The sequence below is a fragment of the Hylaeus anthracinus genome, unplaced genomic scaffold (assembly GCF_026225885.1).
Source record: "Hylaeus anthracinus isolate JK02 unplaced genomic scaffold, UHH_iyHylAnth1.0_haploid 0, whole genome shotgun sequence".
NCBI classification, from domain to species: Eukaryota; Metazoa; Arthropoda; class Insecta; order Hymenoptera; family Colletidae; genus Hylaeus; species Hylaeus anthracinus.
This window is the reverse complement of record NW_026533254.1, coordinates 11,406,951-11,432,020: the sequence shown is the minus strand read 5'-3', so window position 1 is coordinate 11,432,020 and position 25,070 is coordinate 11,406,951. Positions and strand designations below refer to the sequence as shown.

General features: G+C 40.5%; 2 protein-coding genes and 2 long non-coding RNA genes across 4 annotated transcripts in view; 2 read left to right on the top strand and 2 right to left on the bottom strand.

Moving 5' to 3' along the window:
* LOC128892298 (neuropeptide SIFamide receptor-like) overlaps positions 1 to 25,070 on the top strand; it is a 62,875-nt gene that overhangs the window by 31,265 nt on the left and 6,540 nt on the right. The window contains exon 2 of the mRNA XM_054152633.1: positions 12,565 to 12,664. Within this exon, the coding sequence (XP_054008608.1) occupies positions 12,565 to 12,664 (100 nt within the window). The remainder of the gene's footprint in view (positions 1 to 12,564; positions 12,665 to 25,070) is intronic.
* On the bottom strand, positions 874 to 5,806 carry LOC128892395 (uncharacterized). The gene is made up of 3 exons (XR_008461080.1): positions 4,439 to 5,806; positions 1,543 to 2,051; positions 874 to 1,452 (listed from the first exon to the last, which is right to left on the bottom strand). It is a non-coding gene; the product is annotated as an uncharacterized LOC128892395 (long non-coding RNA).
* Positions 12,229 to 13,461, bottom strand: LOC128892392 (uncharacterized). Its single transcript, XR_008461079.1, has 3 exons — positions 12,981 to 13,461; positions 12,525 to 12,833; positions 12,229 to 12,391 (listed from the first exon to the last, which is right to left on the bottom strand). It is a non-coding gene; the product is annotated as an uncharacterized LOC128892392 (long non-coding RNA).
* On the top strand, positions 19,896 to 22,618 carry LOC128892360 (flagellar hook-length control protein-like). Its single transcript, XM_054152736.1, has 2 exons — positions 19,896 to 20,042; positions 21,913 to 22,618. Exons 1-2 carry the CDS (start codon positions 20,031 to 20,033, stop codon positions 22,159 to 22,161), a joined length of 261 nt encoding a protein of 86 aa, XP_054008711.1. The 5' UTR covers positions 19,896 to 20,030; the 3' UTR covers positions 22,162 to 22,618.

Below are 25,070 nucleotides of genomic sequence, written 5' to 3'. Positions count from 1 at the left end.
TTCACCAGCCAAACGAAAGTTTAAGTAATGAAAATGGCGTAGGGGCGATGAAGAGTGTTTTCGCAGGGGCAACGCGACCGCTTCCGGTGTATCGATGCACCTGGCTAGGTAGAGAAGGGGAGGGTTTGCACGCCGGAGCCGCGAGACCTTGAAGGTACTCGAAACCGGGGCAGTGTCCCGAAGAGAGATCCGCGCAGTCGCAGAGCGTCGACCGTCTACACCGAGCGGCACAGCCAGGTTGGCCTAGATCGGGGCTGCTCCACCACTAAACTCGGCGTTCACACCCGGTGAATCTAGAACAGAAGCCGACTGGTTCGATTCCCCCAAGGGGTCCCTCGTCCGTTGCTCGCCGCGACGTTTTATATAAATCTCCATTAAAGATGATGACGAATGTCTCTGTCCTGCCGCTCCTCCGTTCGCGAGTTATTTACACGTTCTTGGGTCACCTGTCTTCAACATAACTTGATATTCCTACTTACCTTGGCCATCTAAGCTACTCGAAATGGTACTTATTTTCATCAGGTAAATGTAGATTTGAAGATTCCGTATTAGGTTCTAATGTTTATTTCATTTAACGTGGGATGTCATATGGTCCCGTTGTAAAGGGTAGATGTTTCAATTAAAGTTACGAACAAAATTAATTAAAGTTACATTAAGTAAAGTTACCATAGATTTCAACCCTTTGAGTGCCAAAGAGTGATATACTGTTAATCATTAAAAAATCAATTTTGCTTTACGAAAATAACGTCTATATCTAATGCATATAGATTTATTTATGCACTTCAATTTTATTTCAAGTACCATAATGCCAGTTCAATTTTATTTCAAGTACCATAATCTTTTAATAATAAAGGAAGTCTAACATGTTTTTAGTATCGTGTAAAAATTTCATGAACTTTAAAATAAAATTGACCGAAATACACGTTTTTGTTTACAATCATGCATCTTTGCTTAAAATTGCCTGGTATTTCTCGGATATGTACGAAAATTTCCTCTGGCACTCGAAGGGTTAAGCGAGGAGTTTGTTAAACCCAGCCAGACTAAAAATAATTTCACTAATAACGAATCTTCCATAGCTAACAAAATTCTTCCAACAAAGTTCCAACCTACCAAAGTATAAGTACATACACGCACAAAGATTAAGATCGTAGTATCCTTAAATAAAATATCTCAGTCAGCCTTTTCAGGATTCTAGTCGTACCTTTTAAATTCGAAAAGACCTACTCGACTACCATGCTGCACTCGTTTGGGAAGAGTTCCCTTTGAAACATGCATTGGCCCGTGAGAGGTACAAGAAATATGTCCACTGTCTCGCGATACGTTTCTTCTTTACCTTGGTATTCGCCATTCGAGGATCTCGTGGTCGTTCACCATCCTGGTGTAACAGGAAGTCTCGTCTTTTACGTATAGATCCATCGACCGTAAAGTGCAGCGGGGAGGCGTGTTTGTATCCTGCAGCGGCAGATGGTATACAGTCACGTATCAGAAACCGAAGTGATAAACGACGCTCGCGAGCCCTGCGAAACTTCTCCATGTACCTACATTCAAGGACGCGATACGTCGTTCGCTATTGTGGGGAACTTGTCCATGTCCGGTCGATAACTATTATCAGCGTTTCTTCGCTCGGCCGAGGAAGTGCACCGCGAGTTTTGGGACTTCGATAAATCTCGGCGTTTCGTCAACTTCCTGCTCTTCGAGATTTAATATTTCCTTTTTCTTCGTTTATCCATTGTCCGGGAATGATATTTTTAGTAAATTGTAAGCTACTTGGAGGCGAAGGTTAACGCGCGGGTTCCCTTTCAATTATTTCGTCTTCTTTACCCCCGCGGGACTTCATTTATTCGACAAAGCAGAAATTATCGCGACACGTTCCATTTTAAAAATCCGGCATTCTCCTCGCGCTATCTATGCGCGATACTCACTTTTGTCCAAAGGATTTTATAACAAAGGAAGTGGTTCAACGTCGTTTTTCACCGTTAACCGGTACATCTCATACCTTCTTCGCGTTCTTTTATTTCCTCGAATGTCCGCGCGGATCTCTGAGACACGATCTGAGACCAAAAAAGAAATTAAGAATTTCACCTACCTGAGCCGCGGGGCGATTTATTTCTATGCAGTGGATGCACAAAAGGTATTGTTCTCCCACACTAATCCATCAACCACTGTCAAAACTGCATTCTATTACAACTGTCCGTGGGCGCAAAGCGTACGTAAACAGCTTTTGTCTCCTCGCTTCGTTGAGCGCAAACTTTTGTCTCCGTTCGATAACACTTATTGTACTTTATACGGTCCTTTCATCTCGTGTTCGCGATCGCATTCAAAATATAAGAGATGTTTGAGGAACTATTATGGAAATAAAAAGTTTTCGGGACGTTTTAAAAAACATTACGCGGAGGAAAGATAAACTTTGAATACTTTTAACAGGATGTGAAACGAAGCGAAATTAAAGAGACACGTACCATATGTAAGCTATTACGCAATACAAATTGTTTAGGATATTTTAAGAAACATTTCTAAAATATTTCTGTTATTTAAAAAAATGTTAGATATTCAACAAAAAAATAGTCGATTACTTACTTCATCTAAGAAACTCAACACGAAAAACTTTTCTAAAAGGATTCGATTTCTCTCCATAAATTCTTCTATATTTTATATTTGGAAGTATTCGAAATTCAAACGTTGAATAGAGTCCTGTGAATATTTATGGTACCAAGGTACATTCCCTACAGTATTCTGCTCATAGTTCTATTTCATGAATGTTTGTCACCCTACAATTGACAGAGAATTTACTACTATAGATTCTACATTTTTAAAAAAGTGTAAAAGCGTGCCATTAGAACACTCCCTAATAGCTTCGATTAAAAATAACCTCAACGATGTGTGGTTATTCGAAGTCCTCGAAGTACCGTGTAACTTCGACTTTAATCGAACATAACTGTCCAGCCATGAAACATAATTCGTACGTTTCCTTCAACAAAAATGATTGAAATTCTACCTAAAACTCGATAATCTCTGATCATTAAACGCTGCCAAATAGTGCTCCAATTGGTTGCCAGATTTCACGGATCTCGCGTGGATAGAAAAAAAAAAGGTGTTTTGGAGTTTTATGGGCAGTAAAATTGACGCACAGTGGGAGAGGCAATCGTGACGGTAGAACAGATTCAGCGGGTCGTAATTCATCGAAACGAGTCCCCATAGTAAAGGCGATAAATCTGTCTGTAGGGGTAGCGTCCGAATCTCCTACGAACCGTAATGAAGCTTTCGCCATTTTAACCACTCGCCCAGTCGTCTTCCTCTCGTCGAAGAGGCCGCTGCTGGTTCTTATACACGGCCAGGAGCCAGAAGATATTCGAGTTAAGCTAAATACTCCTGGGAGGAGCTCTCCGAACTTATGAAAAATTTATAGCTCGCTTTTAATAACAAGGATCTCACTGGGGGCGCCTCTACTCTGATTTCCACGAATCTTTTATGGGTTATCACGTGAAAATTAATTTACCGGGATAAATACTAACTGATGCGAGTTTATTTGTGGTTTGAAACAATTCAGTGAATGGAGGGTTTTCGAAATAAATTTCAAGAATGTATTTATGGAGTTGTTTTGAGATCATATATTTTTCTAATTAAATAAAATTAGAACGATAAAATAATTGTAGCATTCGAAGACAATCAAGAATAAGATGAATCATAGGACAGAAGTAGAATATATTTGTTCTGAACGTATGGTCTGTCTAGTTTCAGCTAGTGTCTGACGTCAAAATGATGGAAATATTATTAGAAGAGTTGTGTAAATGACCTTCGATCAAGTTGGAACAGTTTCAAGTATCTGCATTGAAGATATTCTTGAATACAGAAGTCGAAGATTTGAAAATTTCTATTACTGTTTAATTGTACCAAGTTTCATATGTAAAAGTATCATTTGTAAATAAACAAGAATTTTTCACCAGTCAGCAATGGTTGAAGTAGGCCTTTCTAAATTTTCAATAGATACCGATCCAACTAAAATTTTAATTCAGTCTCCGTGCTATAATATAAATTTAAACTTGAAGATGGGACGGAATAGCTCGATTGCCTTCGCAAAAGTCAAATGGACTCCGATTCGAGAAGTGTAAACAGTTCTAACGGCTTAGCTTGCAAGTTATCCGTAATAAAGTTATCGAAACTTTCGTTTTGAAAGTTTCTGCGCGGCGACAAGTTTATCTGGAAACAAAAAGTTTCTACGCAAGTGCCACTGTTCGCGGAGTTATGAAACTTCCCCGTCGGGTAAAGGAATTACTATCATTTTGATCGCGAATAGAGAAAGCACAGTTTAACCCTTTATAACGCAAGTTTCTAGCGACGGTGAAATCAATTTCTTAGTAAAGAAACATACTTTTATTCTAAATCACCATTTTATGTTACGTGTGTATTCTAACGTCTATTTTTTCATTTTTTAACCTACCTCGTTTCGATTCAGTTGCACAAATCGGTACAGTGTGTCGACAGTTATTTTGGCACCAATTGGTGGTAATTTTCGCGTGTACCGAACGGAGTGGAGGGGCGAGGGAAACGGAACAAAACAAGAACCAGTCCATTATCACACAAGTTGGTTGTCTAACTACTGCTGATGGATTGGATACGATACACGTCAGTGGTGTTCGAGCAATTGGAGATTTTGATGGCTTCTCAAGGATAATGCAATTTGTACTCATGGTGAAGCTTTACAAGGAAATTCTTTAAATGGCGTAGTTGCAGGAATTTTGATCAAACAAAATAGTTTATAAGGAAATATTACAGATAATTCAGTTAATAAGAAGATACTATGAATATAGATTTGAATATAAATAAGTAGAAAATGAGAAACGTTTTTGAGACCGTATCTTTTTGTTTGAGATTAAAATGAGTATCAAAAGCGGTACTTTATTGTCTGGTATCGATACGGTGTTAGTCCCATCGCTACCGACAGCCAAAGTCCGTGCTGGCCACGCGTGGTGCGCGAAAAAAACAGTTCTGATACATGCTGCACTTTCGAGCTGGCCGATACTATCGCGCGCATAGAAACAGCTCTACGCGCGTCCCTCCTCCTCTCTGTGCCCCTCGACACGAAAAATTCCTGGGCGTCACGCGACGTTGCTCTCCGATTCGCCTTTATTTTTCTTCGAATTTTTTATTCGCGCCGCTTTCGCGACAGATACCACAGAATCCGTTACAAAATTCGAGAAAACAGGTCCTCCTTCAATTACGAACAAACATTATTTTTCATTTCGTTTCATCTATTTTTAACGCAAATTTTCCTGTCGAACGTAAGTTCAAACTCACGGGACGCATGGAAAGGAAATAGGCGTACTAAATAACTGTTACCATTATTAAAAAAAAAAAAAAAAAGGAAGACTCAATCACAGAAAATCATTTACAAGAATAAATCGCAGTCATCATTGCCCATACTATATCGTTGCAAAGCTAATTAAGAACGTGACCATGGTTAATTTGTCGATATGTAAACTCCTTCTACAGTCAAGTTTAATTTTTGCCCACTTTTCCTCTTTTTCCCAATTTTATTTCAACCGTTAGATCGAGGTCGCGGGATCAATGGCGTAAAGGCAGTCGTGTTACGATAAACTGGCTGTTAATGGGACAGATCTCTTGTCGGGAACTCGTTCGCTAATTGAGTCACGCTGCTCGAACGGGATTTCTCCCAAATTCGCGGCCATAAGAAACGAAAGGCACGCATGCAGATTCGATTGGGGCATGTTGTACAAACTAGCGAGTGGAAAAGGTGGAGCGACGAGACATCGATACCTAGTCGATCGCCACGTCGATTTCACCGCTGAATGCTTCAGGAATAAATCCGTCGCTAAGACAGGCAAATTTTATTCGTGAATAACGAATAAAAATCTGATACATTTATAAACTAACTTTCGACGATCTCAAATCAAATTTACCGGGTCTGCAATTTGCCCACTCGAAAGTTCCACCTTTCTTTTATAACCTTGTTTCTGGAATAAAAATTTCTATGCGTTTTTCGTTAATTAATATAGTAAGTTAATTGAGATCAGAAATGAAAATATAAATACCAGAATAAAATTATTAAGAGTATTATAAATTCTAGTGTTCCAAAGAGGGTTTCATATATAGGTCGAAACGTTATCGAAAGAAAGACCTTTAGTAACTTTGTACTGAAAGTCCTAGAACTACATACTTTCTATTTGCTTTTGGAATTTTTTGATTGGAGTTAATGGCAATGGAGTTTCTGATTAAAGAAAAATGGGAGCGCCAAGTCGATGAAAATCAACATTCTCGAGCTATTTTCCAAAGTCCTTCTCTTACCTCGTTTTACGTCATTCTTACACGTTTTGGTAGCATGTGATTCCTACCATCCTGCTCCTAATCATTTCTGAAAATGATCTAATTATTCTACGAACGATTAAAAATGTTTGAAATCATTCAACTTCGACAACATAAAACAATGCATGCAACGAAAAAATAACTGGATCGAAGCGTGTCGTGCAGCGAGCATGTTGTATAAAGACACTCGTTTCGAACTTTTCAAATTCTCAATCGTCGTCTTCGAGGAAGTTTCTTGTTGATGGAGTTCGTTAATGAGCACAGGAAAGTTCTTTTCTTCTAGGTTTCCTGACAATTGTATCGGACGTGTTCTAATTGAACCGTACCACTTCGCTTCAATTATATGTACGAGGTTTTTCAGGAGGAATTGTTTCCTTCATCTTTTAATTCGCGCGGGATTTACGTGATTTAGATCTCCGACGACTTTCTCTTCGTTGCTTAATAGAATCTGAGAATTTTAATTAAAATATTCAGATGGCTGATCAGGTTGATAGTATTTAATTATAATAATGTAAATTTTCTTTCGCTCGCTCTGGATTATCAAACGAGATTTTCATTTCGCCTGAATGTATTACTCTGTATATTTATTATGATATGTATTTTATATTACCTATATGGTTCTCTTGAAACATGCAGAGATCTTGAAAAGAAAGAAAATTTAATTTAGTAAGATTCCACGCTAATTTTGTCTAATGGGCTTTGACGAGTTAATCCATCCGATGTTTAAACAAAAATTCGAGTCGAGTATATAGTTAGTAATATTATCTTTTGACTTTTAATGTATTCAAATTTTATTTTCGATAGTTACCTTTCCCTAGGATTAGATATTAGTGAATGTGAGATCCGATCACGTTCTGATCGAGATTGTGTAACTGTAAATTGCACGAGGAAAAAATTGATATCGCAGCTGATTATTACTGAAAATGAAACCTGTTCGAGAAACAGGGAATAACAGGAAACCGACAGATAGATTACGTGCTGTGAAACGTAACGGTGTCAATGTAACAAAGGTCGCCGAAGTCAGTATTCGAATTGAAGGTTATACTGAAAATTAATTAAAATTAATAAAAACAATTAGAAAATAAAAGAAACTTATAAAAAGAAAAACTGTTCGATTAATGATTTCGTTTTTGCATCATATTAGTTTTCTTTCTGACAAGAGCACGATATTTCTGGCTCACCAATGAATTCCCACAAAATAATTCTGAATTAATCATTGCGAATTAATTCTGACCTAGTTCTTCGAAATTAATTCTGAATTAATTCTTATTCATAAATTAAATCCGAAAGAAACAGATGAAAGTGGTGAATTGGCAATGACAAATTTGGTACGCGAATTGCATTGCAAAGTAATGCAATTGACAGTCAATTGTGGAAAATGTTAATCACTCCTGAATATTAATTCTTTAGTTACCGATTCGACGTACCGTTTGCGCCGCGTCATGAGAAACTGCAGACAGGTCTAAAAATGATAAATATTTCAAGTAGCCGACAAGAAAGGTGCAGAGTTGATCATTAGATAATATATTTGTACTCCCTGTATTACTTTCATCTCGCGAAACTAATTATTATTAAGCAATCAATCAAATATAATCGAGTCAGTTACACAGTAATTTGCGGATAATATCATGCTCGAAGATATGGAACTAATTTTAAGAATGTATTGCGGCATGATCGAGCGTTTCCTTTTAGTAAATAATGACAGTGCAGATCGCCCGACGCAATTTCAAATGTGACCTTTACTACGCGATCGTAACTTCATTGACGATATTATGTAATTACCTGGTTATCCCCTGTAATTAGACGCAGACGTTGTGAAATCTACCTTTTGTTATCGATAACTTCACATTCGTCTCAAATGCAATAACCAAACGACGACAGCATTAAAAAAAAGTTGTTGTTCAATATATTGAAAAGATAAAGGAGGAGGCACATCAAACGATAGATGCCAGCCACGGCACGTCTAAAGTCATCAAGCGATGCTAGAAGGTATGCATAAAATAGGTCGTTCCTGCTTTGATGCTCAACCGTGAACTCCAAGCCTTAGAAGCTTGCATTTAAAGATTGTGGACCTAGCCTAAAAAGCTCCAGCGTTTGGAAGCACGTTTTGAATAGCAACTCGAAGACTTGAAGACCATTTTAACAACACTGCTGTACAGTATACGACAGCGTTGGACACGACGATCTCTCCAACTCGCTAACTAGTGGCGCCACTAGTTCGTCAGCTCGCCGTGCGCTGAATGAGTCCCGGTGCCCCACAACCTAATCATACAGAAAACTTCCCAAGCATACCACCCCACTATATTAAGTGTTTGAACTTCGTGCTCGCGAGTCACTTCACAAGTTCGCCATTCAACTTCTCGTCCTTCAGCCAACGGAGATGTCAAGGTCCGCATCCTCCGAAAGCTCTCGATGCAATTTTTCGCCGCAGGGTCGTTAAGTTTCACTTGAAAGCGGTGGCTCGTCGGTCGTTACGTCCGACGACGATTCGTTTGAATCGGCGGTTAACAGGCTTGCAATTAAAGTTACTCGGTTATGAGTGGCGGCGAACGGTTCGTTTGCCTTCCACGGGCTGGCCGTGGTCGTCAAACCGCGGCCCGTTCTCTTCGTTTCCCTTTTATTCGAACGAGCTGCTCTTTATTCATGGCGGGTCGAGGGAACAGTGCGTACGTTACATGACCGGTGCCTGTCCAGCCGAGCGTAGACAGTGAAAGTACGTGATACGCGAAATCGTGGAATTGTGTACGTGAACGCGTGCGAAACGTGCTGCGCGGGATCGGCGATCGGAAAATTTTGACATTTAGAGGGGAACGTGACTTTGCTCTTTCGCTTGCCGCTTCTTAGCGCTTTCCGGTCTGCCGGTCTTTCTTTTCTAGCCTGACGAGCCGTTTAGGGAGGCTTCGCAGTTCTAGGAATCGATCATTTTGTTTGTAAATTTTTGAAAACTCAACGCTTGGGTAAAAGACTTTTGAAATTTTTATTGTTCGAAGAAAATATTTCAAGGAGTGAACGAACATATTTTCAGTCTCGATAGGTTTTTTTTTCTTATACGTAGAATGAGATGAAAGTGTAGTTCAATCGAGCCCAGTAGCTTTACCTTGAATTTTCACTGAAAGTGACCTGATCAATAAAAGGACCATTTACAGCTCGCCTATCTAAAGCAGTATTAAAGCAATTAAATTACAAGTACGTCGTTACTCCTAATAAAAATATTCCCCTCTTCGTCATTGCTAAAGTCTTAAAGAATGTGAACTTAACTTTCGAATTTCAAGAATCGTTTGCCGTTTCCAAATAATCTTCCTTTGGCGAACGCTTGTCATTGAATGGCCTGATGCTCCAATCGTTTCGATTTTTCGCGTAATTGGGCGAGGCGATTTTAGTGGACCAGACTACAAACGAAGGGCGCAGAAAACGCGATAATGAACAGGCCTGCATTATCTTCTTAGTTCCGAGCTGCGTGAAACAGCTTTCCTGAAACGTGACTAAAATTCAGACATTTAATTTATCAATGTTCCTAGCACATACACAATCGATTACATGGGAAAGTAATGTAGAAGTAGTTTTGATAACGCTCACGTCTTAATAGTCGCTGCGATAGTAAGTGATTTGTGTGGTATGAGTAAAAGCTTGTTCGCGATATGATGGAAGGTCTGGAAACGAAGAAAATGAATGAGTAATCTTGAAACGAATAAAATTCTTCCTGCTTTTGTACAAGTGATTATGTTGGTAAAACAGAGTCTTCTTGTCGATAAAACAGAATACACTGTTGTTAAAATAGAGCATGCTACCGGTAAAACAAATAACTCTGTCGATAATACAGCATCCTCTCTTAACGACAGAGTTCTCTGTTTTACCAACAACATACTCTGCTTTAACAACACAGCTCTGTTGCACCAACGATTCCTCATGTTTCCACTACAGGAACTAAGTGTTCGGAATAAAGTAGAGCTAAATTCGTAAACTGTATCGGCGTGCAACGACGTCCCACGGCTATCATAGAAATATTTCGAAATTGATAATTTGCATATCCCGTTCGTTAAAATTTTTGACCGTAAGCGTGTAACTCTCGTAACCAGCTGTATTCATTTCAGTCGTGCAGAGCCTCGCATATTTACACGAACGGCGCGTGGATTAATACGGGTGGCGTAATAGCCTTCTCTTTGATTGTATCTCGTAAACTGACCGTGGCTGCAGTTTACTTCATTACTTGGCTATCCACGACTTTAACCGCGGCATTTAACATTAACGGCCGATAATATCTCACGTTAATCGTCGGTGGTATGCGCAAAAAAGCGGTCCCACCTCTCTTTCGCTGGTTACGCGTAAACAGACTAAAGGAATTACCAGCTCCGCAAATTGCACCTCTTACAGTATCGAGTGTGTGCGATTTACGAGCCCGCGCCCTCTTCTTCTTTCGATCTGCAGCTAAGGTGTTATTACCATAACCTTTCGTCGTAACGATTTCATTTTTATCGAAACGGGGGGTGCGCACGGGTAAGATTCATGAGATGCGAGTCTGGTAGGGAGAGAAGCGTAAACAAATACTTGACGATGCGCACGATTCTTGGGTGTCTTGGCAATAAGATGCCTCGTAAGGATATGGGATGGATTTTAAGTTAATTCAAAGAAGATTTAAGTTAATTTAAAGAAAAAAAGAAACGAAATTGGGGAATTTTTTTTTAGTGTTTTAGATATTGAAAAATTCTGAGGTATATAAGTGAACAAATATCAAAATATTAAACCAAACGTTTGCCACCGTTCCTAGTTACACTGAATGTTAACGAAGTTTCACTGATTGGAAGGATCCTACTGCCGTAGGAATTAATCACAGAGCGAAGCAAAAATATTTTGTTCGTTCGATTATGAAAACGCCAAACCGAATGTTTTCATTAAATTTTTGCTCGTTCGCCGCGTTTGTTATTGCACGGAATTTCAACGAAATTACGATCATTTGGAGAGCCATTGCCGTATGAAATATCCGACAATTATCGACACCCCATTATTTTCCCTGCCACGACGGAACGACATCGAGACGAACGAGCCGTACTTTCTATAACGTCAAAGAGCGGGCTGCACGTGTTTTTAATTATTATTCCGCAGAAGTGGAGTTTTGACGCATGCAACTGGCGGCTTATCGGGCTCGGAAAGTTACGTATTAGGTGGAATAAATAATTATTAGCGCAACGCTTGATCTACGGCCTACAGGAGGTATCCTTTCTACGTCGCCTCGGCGCACCCTTCACTTCACACAATACTTTCTGTATTATACTTAATTTATAATTAAACTATCCGTATTATTACCGTCCGCAAGTCACGTTCACCGCGAGACCTCTAATCTCCAAATATTATTAATTTAAACACGAGCCATCGTGTTCTGGATTATATACACTAACTTTTATTAGTTTTCTGGTGTTGCCTGTACACGTTTGAAGAGATGTCTTTGATAAACCTTTAAGAGAATTACGTTTTGTATACGAAATTTGCATAAAACTTTTTCTCTATCTTCGTCGATAAAGAATTAATTAACCGAGTCTTCCAACATTTAAAACGATCTTCGTCGGAAGATCTTTTACGTGAACATTTCAGAAAAGAGGTGTCTCGCAACAATAATAGAAGTGTATGTACAGAAGTTTGAATTAAAACACTACGAATGCACTATAGACACCAATGGATACTTGTTATTCATAACTTTAACTACTTTTCGCATTCACGTGCTTCAAGACAGCTGTTTCAGATAATCGATATTGCACAATACACCTTTGCTTGTATGTGAATCGATGTGGAAACTGTTTTCTTCAGTTTCATGTGCCATAGGTGTAAACCGTATAAACAAAGAGAAAGTATACAGGAAAAACCACTTTTCTGGAATGAAAAACTCGTTTCATCTGATTTCCATCATGTCTGAGGCTCTGTTAATCTTTATTCGCAAACGAAAATTTCATTTTCATCAGAGGTGCATTATAAAGTTAAAGAATACTGTGGCTCTTGGCAAGCTTTATATAAAATTCACTGTATCCATACAAAATTTCTTACGTAGACTTACTTCTTCAATCCTACTGATCATCTTCAGCTGAAGTAAATATGTAATAAATATAATAAAATTTTTACTAAAAATGTATATAGCACCTGACGATGGTTAGATTGCAAAGCTTTGTCATAAAGAGAAAAACTCTAATTCGATGGAAATTTAAATTTTATTTTACCATGTGCCGTCCAACGATAAATCGTAATCTTGTGTTTCAGCATGGATCCTGGGGTGGTTCATGTGCAAAGCAGTCACTTATATACAGGGCGTTTCTGTGGCGGCCTCTGTCTACAGTCTTGTTGCGGTTTCCTTGGACAGGTATGTACACGTGCATTGAACTTTTCATAGAATGATTGCGCTGGCGTTTGCCGGCAATCACTCTACACAGTCGAAATCGTGCATTTTATCGACAACTAAGAGCACGAGCGATTACTATAGCCGTCATTGTTGCAAGTTCTCTGCGTTCTCCTTTCGATTTTTGCAGCTTCTACAAAAAGTAAACTTCGTTACCTTCTTGCATCATAGATCGAATTACGAACATCCGACATCATGCAAAATAGAATTGAAAAAAACATGGAGGATCACGCTTTTTAAAACGCCTCAGTCGCTGAGTTGATTAATTACAATTAATCACCTTATACATTTTAATTTTTGCAATCAACATATCCAATACCAATGTCTATCGGTATCGTGTACAAGAATTCTCATAAATAATAATAAATCGTGAGCAAATGGAACATTATTTCAAATTCTCTCTGATCGAAGCAATTCTTGTTTGACCCAATGAATCACCGTTAACAGTGACAGCACATCAGATTAACTACAAATAGTATAATTTACTCCGTCTATTAAAGTCAAGTCTCCAGATGACATCGCTAGATGAATATTTGCTTACACCTGTTCCTGCAGATTCATTAATCTCCTCAAGGATACTGGCGCGTTCGCGCGTGTAGGTTTACATTTTAAATTACCTCACGTATTGTAACACGAATGCAACTAATAACATTTTCACGCCTATTCGAAATAAACATTATAATAATACGTTATTATAAATATTATATCGTAATATAATATTATACTCCCAAATAGAGCTTTTTTATTAAACTACTTAAAGTAGAAATTGTCAAATAATTTTCTTTCAGACCTTCTTCTAAATTTTTCTTAAAAACTACACGAGTAATCCAACAGTGAGGTCGCGAGACGCCCTCAAGATTGAGCGTGTAGTCGTGACAAAGGTGATCCCTGTGTGAACACGATACGTGTATCAGTGTGGTCTCGTGTCAGTTTCAATGGACCAATTGTTACGCTACTTTACAGACGCAATATCCACGTCAAGCTTCCCACCGACACCTAATCACTCTTCCTTCGTGCTGCGGAATAATTAATAGACCCCCGTGCGCATGGGTACTGGTTGAGGTGACTCGTTATCGGGCCATGACTAAGCCCGCGCTCTCAGCGATACGAAAGCAAACCAAGAAACTGGACGAATGTGAGCTGCCTATTACGAAATCAATGACACGCTTGCGACACGTCGTCAACGCATATATTTCACATTGGCACATTTATTTCTCATCTGCATAGCGGTGTACTCCCAGCTGTAACAATTATGGGCCGCGTTACGAGCGGTTACGCGTCCATCGGCGTATTTCTGCGTTATTGTGACATTCTCGCCGCTCTTAATGGATGCCGTTAGCATCATAATAAGAGCAAGGTGAGCGTTGCATCGTCGAATCGATAGACAATCTCTTGGAAAACTTCGATCGTCGATCGAGAAAAGAAAAACTCAAGCGAACTGGTCACTTTTGAAGGAGTTCCAACGATACGAAAATAAATGGTAAACGTTTATTCCACGAGGAACGTATTGGAGTAGTCCCGTGACGATTTGACGGGGAGGTGTGCGAAAATTTGATGGCTGTTTTCAGTAATTGTTTTTTGTCTACGTGAAAGACGGTAGAAGTAAATTCAATACATTTCCATGTTTCTTAATTGTAATTCTACACCTTAGTCGACGGTTAATACTGTTTACTTGTAATATCAATACGAGTCACTGTATATACTCCAGTTTGTTGTCGATTTATGCATTCAGTCCATTCTGTATCGATGTACAGTCAGTCTCATAAATATTCGTATCCTCTATGACTATTAGAAAAGTTTGTCTAATTTCTATAATAGGTTCGATGTTTTCAAATAAATGTTTCATTATAAATATGTACATGGATAGACTTTATACTTGTATATATACAGGGTGTCCCAAAAGTCGGGGAGGAGCCGGAAATGGGGGTTAGCTGAGACGATTCTGAACAACAATTTCCTTTGCAAAAATGTCGGATGGGGCTTCGTTAAGGAGATATTAAGAGAAAACCCCGACCAATCAGAGCGCGCGTAGACCGTTCGAGCGGCCGCGGTAGCGAAGGCTTCGCGCTAGACGGCAGCGTCGATGTCCTTCGATGCACGTCGAGTCACTTGTTCGCGTACAAGCGCGGCGGCCAGCGCGTGACCTTCGCTACCGCGGCCGCTCCAACGGTCTACGCGCGCTCTGATTGGTCGGGGTTTTCGCTTAATATCTCCTTAACGAAGCCCCATCCGACATTTTTGCAAAGGAAATTGTTGTTCAGAATCGTCTCAGCTACCCTCCATTTCCGGCTCCTCCCCGACTTTTGGGACACCCTGTATATAATGAAAAATTTATTTAGAAACATCAGGCCTATCATTTAATATAGACAAATTCCTTCAATAAACACAGAGGCTACGAATATTTATAAGGCTGACTGTACAGACCAGTATACCAGAATCTATATAAAGGACTTCCTTCGAGATTCAACTTTTTTGAAGACAGCATCGCAACACTTCTGAGGGTGATTTTACCCCTAAAACATACGCATAATGTGCGACGTCTCAGCGGACCCGGAAAGTTTCATGAAAATCCCCGCGGAGGGGGAATGTTTCTCGTCAGTGGCTCCCTGCCAATAGGATGGGGACGTACAAAAGGATCGAGTGTCCTTTGAAATTCTTTTTTCAGCTCTCGAAGCCACCTTTTTATGTCTCGAAAAAACTTTGGCATCGTCTGCAAGTCCTGGCGTCGTTCGTGCGCTATGGCGACGGCCGTGGCGTCTCCCTCCTCGAAAGCCAACAAGGTCGTCCCCGTCGTCCCTTTGAAACACCGAAATCAGCAGACCAAGTTTCGCCAAAAGAGTTCTCCAGACAAAGCTCGGCGGGTTTCCGAAACGAGTTATTTATTCTTCCGCTTCGGTTCGCGCAATATTGTCTCTCCGTGTCGCAATAAAATTGATGCGCCACAAAAATCCATGCTGATAACCCTGTCAGAGCATCGCGTTTCTTTTTCGCAGGATGACACAAGGTCGGAACTGCTCCTTGGACATTTTCAGCCCAGTTGCAGGCAGTGCTCACGGAATTTACAAAATCCCCCTCTTTGGGGATGATTTCATCTACTTTTTTCTCTTTTTTAATTGCTTTATTCAAGGTCACGTCAAGTACGAGGTTATTAGTGATCACGTCAATGATTACAATTTCATTGTAATTTAACATGTTATATTTCATTGATATCTTGACTATTTTAAAGTTCAAACTCTATTCGATCGTGTTCTCTATTCCCTGACATTCTTCAATTAAATGTTTTACTGCAAAAGGACTCGTCACAAAAGTTGCATAGTGCTGGCTGTGATTTAGTTATTTTGTAGCATTATTTTTTTATTCTTTATTCATTGTACTTTGAATTATTTTCACCTCGCGTTGGGTTGCCTAGCAGACACTGATACTTCTCTTTTAACGTCTTTCTGTGTGCCTCCTCGAGAGGTGATGCTTACATCCCACTTTCACGAAAATTTCAAGTTCTGCCAACTATCTTTCTATTAAGTTTAGTAAATTAAAAATTACAATAACGATCAAATCAGACTGTGGGTGGTCTGCCAAACAGATTGGGTCCATTGTAAGCTAGAGCTCGAAGAAGACTGACCCGTGTCTCTTCGTATGAAGGTCTTCGTGGTGTCAACGTTGTTTCCAAGATGGTGCGATAGATTATTCTCGCGGAGACGCCAGGTGCCACGGATGGAATTACTCGGAAGCGGGTAATACGGCTGGATATCGTCGACAAATGATTTCCTGTCAATTTCACGTTAGAGAGGCCACGCCGCTGTCGCCGGTCTGTGAAATAGTTTTATAGGATCCTCGGAAGCGTTCGATCTCGCTGAAATTGCCTGGCGAAGGAAATCGTCGGTGACTCGGAATTGTCTTACCCTCTGATCAACGCCTGGCCAGCGATGCATTACCCTCCCGCCGCCATTTTCTCTGGGCTGCGAATTGCCATCCACATACATCTTTTCCGGTGGTCCCGTCTTGGCACGAGACAGCTTTACCCAGAGTAACTCCGCTGACGTAAATCCGCCAGAGGTTTACGAGTTTCCTGGGTTCATAGCACTCTTAGTGCTTCCGCAATTATTAACTCCACTGTTTGAAAAGTCTTAAATTTAAGTTGCAAAGCACTTGGAACAGTCATAACTTTTCACATTTCATCGCATTTCTCAACTTTTTATTTTATAAAGTTGATCAATTTGTGCAATGAACGGCTCGGTATGTACTTTCATGGTGGCCTCGATACGGTTCTTAAAAATATTTTTAATCGCAGTTAGGGATGGGTTAATATCTGATCAATATATCCGCAACTCTCTTAGACCAAAAGAGATTGAAATGAGCTCGATTCTGTTTATCAGCATCCAAGAAGCTAATTATAATTGCCACCAGAAATAGAAAGTTAAACTGACGATAGATTGTGTCACTTATCGTTTCAGCTTCCGCAACGCGTAAATACGTATTTGACAGGGGAATAAATTTCCCGTCTCGAAAAGTTCACTATCGAAACGTACCGAGAGCACACGTTCGATGAATAATCGTGACACGTATCTGGATTTAATACCGATAAGCGCGCGAGAAGTCCGCGTTTATTTTTATCAATCAATTTTGGAGCGATACGATCGGCGTTAGTGGTCGACTGTTGCACGTCAGCCCACATTCCGCACCACCGAAAGACGTGGCCAGGACTTCCGTGAGGTTGTGATACGACACCCTGGTCGCACTTGTTACACGTCTCGTCGTTTCGCCGCGATTGTGATTCGCGTTACGACATCGTGCTTCCTAATATGGCGTAATCCGGGAAGGAACGCGACCAAAGATGAAGAATGCGGTCTGTGTTACATGGGCTGGTAAGTTGGATCATATCGCGTTGCCGAAGGAGTCTGATTTTGCCGAGTCATTCAATATTTCATATGGATATATGAGATTAATTGTAGATGTTGCTGTGTCGGGACTATTAGTGTGCTGATATTTGTCAGCAGATACTAAAAATGGAGTTACTGCTTTTAGATTACATTTCTATCTCTGCATTCATCGTACTTAACCTCTGTTTTAACTAAATTTCCTAATTTTTTATGATAGAACCGAGCTTCAGGCCAACAAAAAGCCACCATAGGTGGAAAGTGTCCGAAGGAAGAAGGGGAATCGTCACCCAGTACTGTCCAAGTGAAATCATTCCCTATCTGTATCAGAGATCGGTCGAGGAACGAATATTTCGTGAAAAATGCAAATGTCTGTAACAGCAGTGGAGAGAAAGTATCATTGAGTTGAGTTATTGCACTTTATTCTAATGCATAAAAATGCTTATTGAACTTTTTACAACACACTTGGTGAAATAAAGGGCGTCGAGGGAAATGGGCTTGAAAATTTACGAGCATCCAGTTTTGCAAAAAATGAAAAATGGCTACCCGTAAAATGAATAAGTATGTGATTTCTTCTTTCGCAATCGGAGCGTGAAACCGAATAGAATATCCAATAATGAAAAGGAAAATTTTTTAGGCAAACGAAATGCGTTGGTTGGGTAGCTCATTTATTTATTTGTTCCATTCAACGTCACTGTTCATCGAAATAAACGTAATTCAGAAGAAAGCGAAATAAAAACATTGATAACATTGAGGCAAAAGGTATAAGATATAAGTCACAATTGTCATGACACGGCGAAAGTGCGATGATCGGATTATGTAATTCGAATAATAATAATACAGCCACGCACTATTCTAGATCAAGTGACTCACTCCGTACTCACTGGATAGCGTGTCGTTCTCAATTTTTCTAGCGACTCGTATATCTATTGCTCCCAGAGTCGACTAATAAAAATCCCGACACTTCCGTCATATCTAGCTGTGATTAAACCTAAAAGAAAACTCGTCTATTTGCTCTCGAATTACGCTCGGTCAGACGGTTACAAGTGTTCCTGAAATCCGATTATTAATCGCGTTTTCACCCCAGCTGTTACATCGACCGATCGAAGCGTCGGGTTTCGGCGGCACGTACCACTGCTCGATTTCCGCAACTCTTCCCTCGATCTGTCGTGGAATTCAAGAGTCGGTCTCTGCGTATCGAGGGACCAAGGGACTCTATGGTTCCCTTGGTAGGATTCGAATTCCATATAATCGAGACACGAGAGACCGAACTACGCGATTCGAGGAATCTCGTAAGATTCCCTGACGCATCCATTCTGTCTTGAAAAGAAATCTTCGTGAAAGGGCTGTTTCATGCTGGAAAAACTAGTCAAGGACAAGAACGACTTCCTTGTACTTTCCATTTCGGAAAGAGTAGGTGTATCGAAAAATTCAGACACTTGCAATTGATTCGAAGGAAAATTTTATGGTTGAAATTGCGTTGGCGGTAGAGAGTATTATTAGAGTCTTATAATTTTTCGTTTCTTTTAATTTTAATTAATCTCTTTCTAACAGGTAGTAAGTAAAAGGAATTACAGTCAGTCCCATAAATATTCGTACCCTCTGTCTTTTGAAGAAAGTCTAAATTAAACGATCGGTTCGATGTTTCCAAATAAATGTTACATCATTCAATCAATATTTTCATACATCATTCACAGGTACAACATTTGCGATTATTGCGTCACTTTTCACATTCAACGAGATTATTATAAAAATACGATTATTTGTACCATCATTTGTACCAAACCCTTTCTTCAACATCTTTGACAAATTTATTTCAAATTCACATTCTCGAAAACAGAGACTGAAAGAAAGCAATTTTCTTTTTCAATCTTAACCAGTTTTTGCGTGAGGAAATTACCATACGATCGATTTTTGGGGGTCAAAATTTCCGGAAAAAACTTAACGATCACCTGGGAGAAAAAAAGTTCAGAGAAGAAGACCTTGGCTGTATGCTTACAAAATCAGCTCGCATTTAGAGCGTATGGTTGGACGTTACGTTTCATACCTGCACCGTATACTTACCCCGGCCGATAGGCTGTGTTGTGTGTCACCCACACACGGTAGCCTGGCCGTGTGATAGCAGGCAAGCGATTGAACTATTTCCACATAAAGTGTCTTAACCCAATTCCCTGGACCGATCGCGAGGGGTTGAAAGCGCGCGATTGGCCGTCGACTCGCCGTTTCGTCCCGATACCGAGCGTGCATTGGCCGAATAGCACCCCACTCCGGTCGACTAACCGGCTGACTCAATCGGTCGTCGTATAACGTCAGACTGTCAAACGACGGGCCACGTGATCAAATTTACCACGATTTTTTAAAACCGAGTTTTGTATAAAAGGACCGCCGGTTGATACATCCAGCACAAGCTTTCTTACTTTCGACAAGTAAACCAAGCAACCTACAACCCAATCAACATGTTCAAGTTGGTAAGAAGAACTTGCTTACTTTATCCTTTATTAATCGACAATCGGTTCGCCGGTTTCGTGGAAAAATCACTGCGACTAACGGACTGACGAATTCGATCAATTCGATCTATTCAAATTGTCCGACGACAACAGATATTTCTGAAATTTGTGGAAGAAAAGTCTCTTGTCTGCTCTTCGATTGTTTCTTTAAATCGTTACTTGTGATTTTATTGCTGTTTTTTAATAGTGAAGTAACTGTCTATATTTTTAATACTTTTTCTTGAACGATGATAGAGAATTTTTGCATGCATCACAATACAAGAACAATATCGTTTACCTTTCTATGCAAATAATTACTTGTATTTCAATTCTTCATGCGATGCACAATTTTCTGACGGTGTACTGACAGACATGCTTACTCTTTCTATATTACTGAAGAATTAGATTAATTCTGCAATATTTTCTCAATGGAATTAAGTAGTATCCTTCTATTAAATTCACTTGTGAAATTAAAACAGAGTGATTCTCGATAACAGTAAAAACAAAAAAGTCTGCAGTACACAGTTTATCAAAAATAAAATCAAATAGTGATTAAACATATAAATCGAATAAATTGAAGCTGTCAATGACTGGACCAGGACCTGATCACACTTATACTCAAAACATACATGCAGAATTCTACCCGGACTACCTCCACCCTAAGTACAATCTGCTCTTCTCTCACGATCAGACAAACGTCGACCATTTTTACACTCACGATTTTACATTTTCCACGATTAATTCATCTGAATCCCCATCGTTTCCACAAGGAAGAATCGGTTCTCCAACAGGGAAGACAAAATTCCCACGCGAATCAACTGACATTAAAGCAGCTTCGGGATTACTCCTGACACGAACACGTCGAAAGACCTTTGCCAGTCGAACGACACGAGTATCGCGGCACTGTAAAAAAATTCCTGTTTCTTCTAACGATTCCCAAGCGCGAAAGAAACCTAATCGCGGTTCCCGTGGCACCGTGACCTTTCCGTCTCGCAAAACGTGCACGCCTCGTACGTGCGAACAGGCCCTTACGTTCACTCGAACGGACACCGAGTTTCCATCCGGTCACAAAAATCCGAGCGAAACCACTGGAGCATGCACATTGTTAGCCAACATCGCCTAGGCCGGTCGAGTCAAACGGCGAACGTAGTCGGACAAAATGGAATGCAGCTCGAACACTTTTCTCTCCTATATATATACACGTGCCCCTTCGCGATACCAGTCGGCGTTTTCCACCATCGATGTCTATTATTACGTCAACGCTACTTGCTTTGCATCTCCGAGACGCGAGTCAAATTATCAGAGTATCGGTTTCTCTGGAACCAATACGCGTACTCGTATGTTTAACGCCATTGTTCAAGCTTAAAAACAGGGATCTGTTTCTGATACCGTATGGAAACCTTCTCAACTGTATCAGAGACGGTTTCTTGATTCGAGTTGGTAGAGTACATCTGGGGGAGGTCGGTAATAATAGTCAAAATTCAAGATCCACGACATTTCTACCTTCTTTGACACTATACTTCCTCACACACCAGTGTAAACGTTACAGTTTCTAATGCACCATTACTAGACGTTCAAGATAAATCCTGTTACTAGTTCAAGCATCAAATTATAGCACATCACACAAAGGTTAACAATCCTAAAATATGGTTGACCTACCCACTCCTCTAAGACTGCGACCTCTCAAACCCTGATACTTTAATAATACTCTCTCGCGGGAACCTCTGAATCCATTCTCTAGAGTGAACATGACGCTGACAGCGACTCTACAACTAGCAAAGCTAGAAACTTCGTATGAAAGATCCATAGAGTTCCAGATGGACAAGAGTAACGATTGTTGATATTCCCACAGGCTGTTCTCGCCGCCATTCTGGCCGTCGCTACCGCTGCTCCCGGTGGTCTTACTGGCATCGTCCCGGACCACGCAATTGGACCCATCCAGGCTCCTCTGGTCTTGGGTGCCGCCGCTGTAGCAGCCCCCGTTGCCCACGTTATCAGCCAGCCCGTTGCCCCCATCGTCCGCACTCCCGCGATCGTCACCAAGTCCGTCCTCACCGCCGCTCCCCTGCCCCTCCTTTCTGCTCATGGCTCTTTGCATTAAATGACGGACTATACTATCTTACCACCACCAACTCACGACGAGACAGCCCCCTAGAAAAGCACACCACACATCCCCACTTTTCCTGCGTAAATCGTCCCACCCCTCCACCTAAAAGCAACAAAGCGAAGGAAAGAACCGCAGCACGAAGAAAGAAGAAAACAGGAAACGCAAAATTTCTCTTCCCCTGCTATCTCTCCGCATCAGGATGACATCCGGACATCGGACGTTCCACGTGCGCGCGTCGCCCACGGCGAAACGACGCGGAGGACATTAGACGAGGGCCCACGGCCCGGGCCTGGCGTCCCAATCGGCTAGTCTCTTTCCCTTCGGCGCAATCGCGACTTTGGATCATCAATGTAATTCGGACATTCGCATCTCAATCATTTTGTACCATCATCCAGGACCCCTCCCCTTTGGCCATACGGAATTTTGAATAAAATTTTATTTAAAAAATATCTTCGACGTCTTGCTGTTATTCGCACCCTCTTCGCTGCGATACCTGATAAGTATTAGATCCGTAGGAATCTAAGCGAAAAATTATTGACAGTCGACCGCTTTACCCACACGACCAATCCCGTACCCTACGTTTCGTATTCTCGTTTAACTCCTTGTTGTTGGGTATGGGAGTGTGGTATCGGGTGTGATCGAATTGCGAAGTGTTTAATTTTGATTGTGTATGTACAATTAGTTTGCAGCTTGGGTGGAGATAGAGTCAGGATCGTGACTTTAAGTGATAGTCACAGAGGTGATTCAGTGCACGGTTGAGTGCATCATTCTTAACAGGGTGATGCCTCGGATATTGATTACATCTGTTGCTTGGATTCGTGATCAGGAGTCATCTATGTCACTGTATATGTTTCTTCAATCTATGAATACGATTTGTTTATCCATTGCCTGTTATTATGCATTTATCTCTGTACCCATAATTTCGCGCGGATGTTCAAGTTTCTTTCGTCTGGCGCCATCTAGAAGACCCAAGATAAAACGCAACCTGCTCGCGTCCACTGATAGAGAACACGTGATAACGGCGGTTGTCACGACGTTGTAATCACTGCAAGAGGAAAAAGAAAATTTTAGTTCTGTTCTTGGTACAATAGACTCATCGATAACGTAACCAAGAAAGTATCTATATCTATATCTATATATCTTGGTTATTTATGGAGTCACAAATTAAAATCTAAAACGCCCCGAAGTCAACTTCAGTTAATTCTCATAAATATATAAATAATCTTGAATTTTAGTTCCTCGGTTATTATTTTTTGCAATCTCCAAAGTCATGAAACACAATATCAGTCATCTCTGATCTAGGTTATCGAATTGTTGATTTAGTTAAGTTGCTGTTTCATATTCAACGCGGACAACTGCGTTGACAACATTTCTGAATATATATATATATATGGGCGATACATCATACCGTGACAATGCAATTACAGGCCGCACTATTTCAACATGGTTTACAAAGATCCAAGGATAAAGATTGACAAGGAAGATCGACGACCAATCGTTCAGTTGGATTACAAATATTTGACGGACTGTGAGACATAAAAATGTCAGGAAATTCGCGGGAGGGATGGTTATTCGAAGCAATTACCAACTTAGAGAATAAAGTGTTATTTACAGACGAGAAAATAGAAATCTAAACAAGGGCGATCGATAGGCGGTCTGGGTCGATAGTTTACAATGCTGGCAATTACTGTCCTTTCAACGAGACTGCAAAGTTATTCTTTATCCTGAAGACTTATACTCGAATTTGAATCAGGTAATGATGCCGGCGAAACCAACATAACGATCATTAGCAATGAGTGGAAAGGATTACCTTTTGCTGTTGTAACGTTGAGCTGCGCGGACCTTCGAAAATGATTGCAATTTAATTCACAGGCGAATTGGCTCAACCACTGCATTCGTTACATTCTATCTAGATTCATTTGTTCCGATTTAGGCTATACTATTAAATTATCCACTAATCCAATAGCATGGCGCTTATGCAAGAACCTTTAAGCTGAGGATTCAAAACACCCACGATCCAAAGTTTAGGTTTATTGCTCGGACACCATTGTAATCTATGACCGTCGAACGGCTGCACACAGCATGAGCTCGGCTCTGGCGCGGGGACACAATTCACCTATTGTTTTGCTAACTCCCAGGAATCCTACAACAAGACATCTTCAGTAGTAGGGGATCCAATGCTTCCTATGCGCACTGATACACATTGTCTGAGCAGTAGACCTACATGTTAGGTCGTATATTTCAAGAATAAAATTGTCAAAATATCTTGCTTTCTTCAAGCAGTATCAGTTGACACCTATCTAAACTAGACGACTAGACGATCGTCACTTAATCTTGTCGTTACATTTAACTGTATTTCAATATCTATGGATAGTCATGCAGTTAACAATTCATCAATTTTAAACAACCTTAACCTGCAGTGCATCATACTGCTCAAACAGATACACTCGTGCTCGACAAATTTTCAAACTTATTTTTTTTTCGAAAATGAAGCGTCCTAAGAAAAAATTTCATTCTACATTTTCGATTCAATTTTTGTACGTAGAATCACCCTCTACTCGCTTGTGCCACCAGTTACGGGACACCCTGTATCTTCTACGAGTATAATGTTCCCCAACCATTCCTCTTAAAACATCCCAAACTGATCACTCAACTCTCTCCTCGAAAAGCCCTCCTTCTAAAGCTTCGGAAAGAAAGAGTTATCGAGATTAAGCGATCCAAAGTTGCTTGCGTCTTCAAATCCAGAGCGTTCACCCTGAGAGCCTGCCTCAGAGGACTCTAACAACTACGGACACGTGTAACGATTCTTCGCCTTCTCGATACTCAAACGCCACCAAACGAATGTCTGCTGCTGTAAATACATGGAGACGACCGTATAAACGTCGCCACTCGGCCATGCTTCG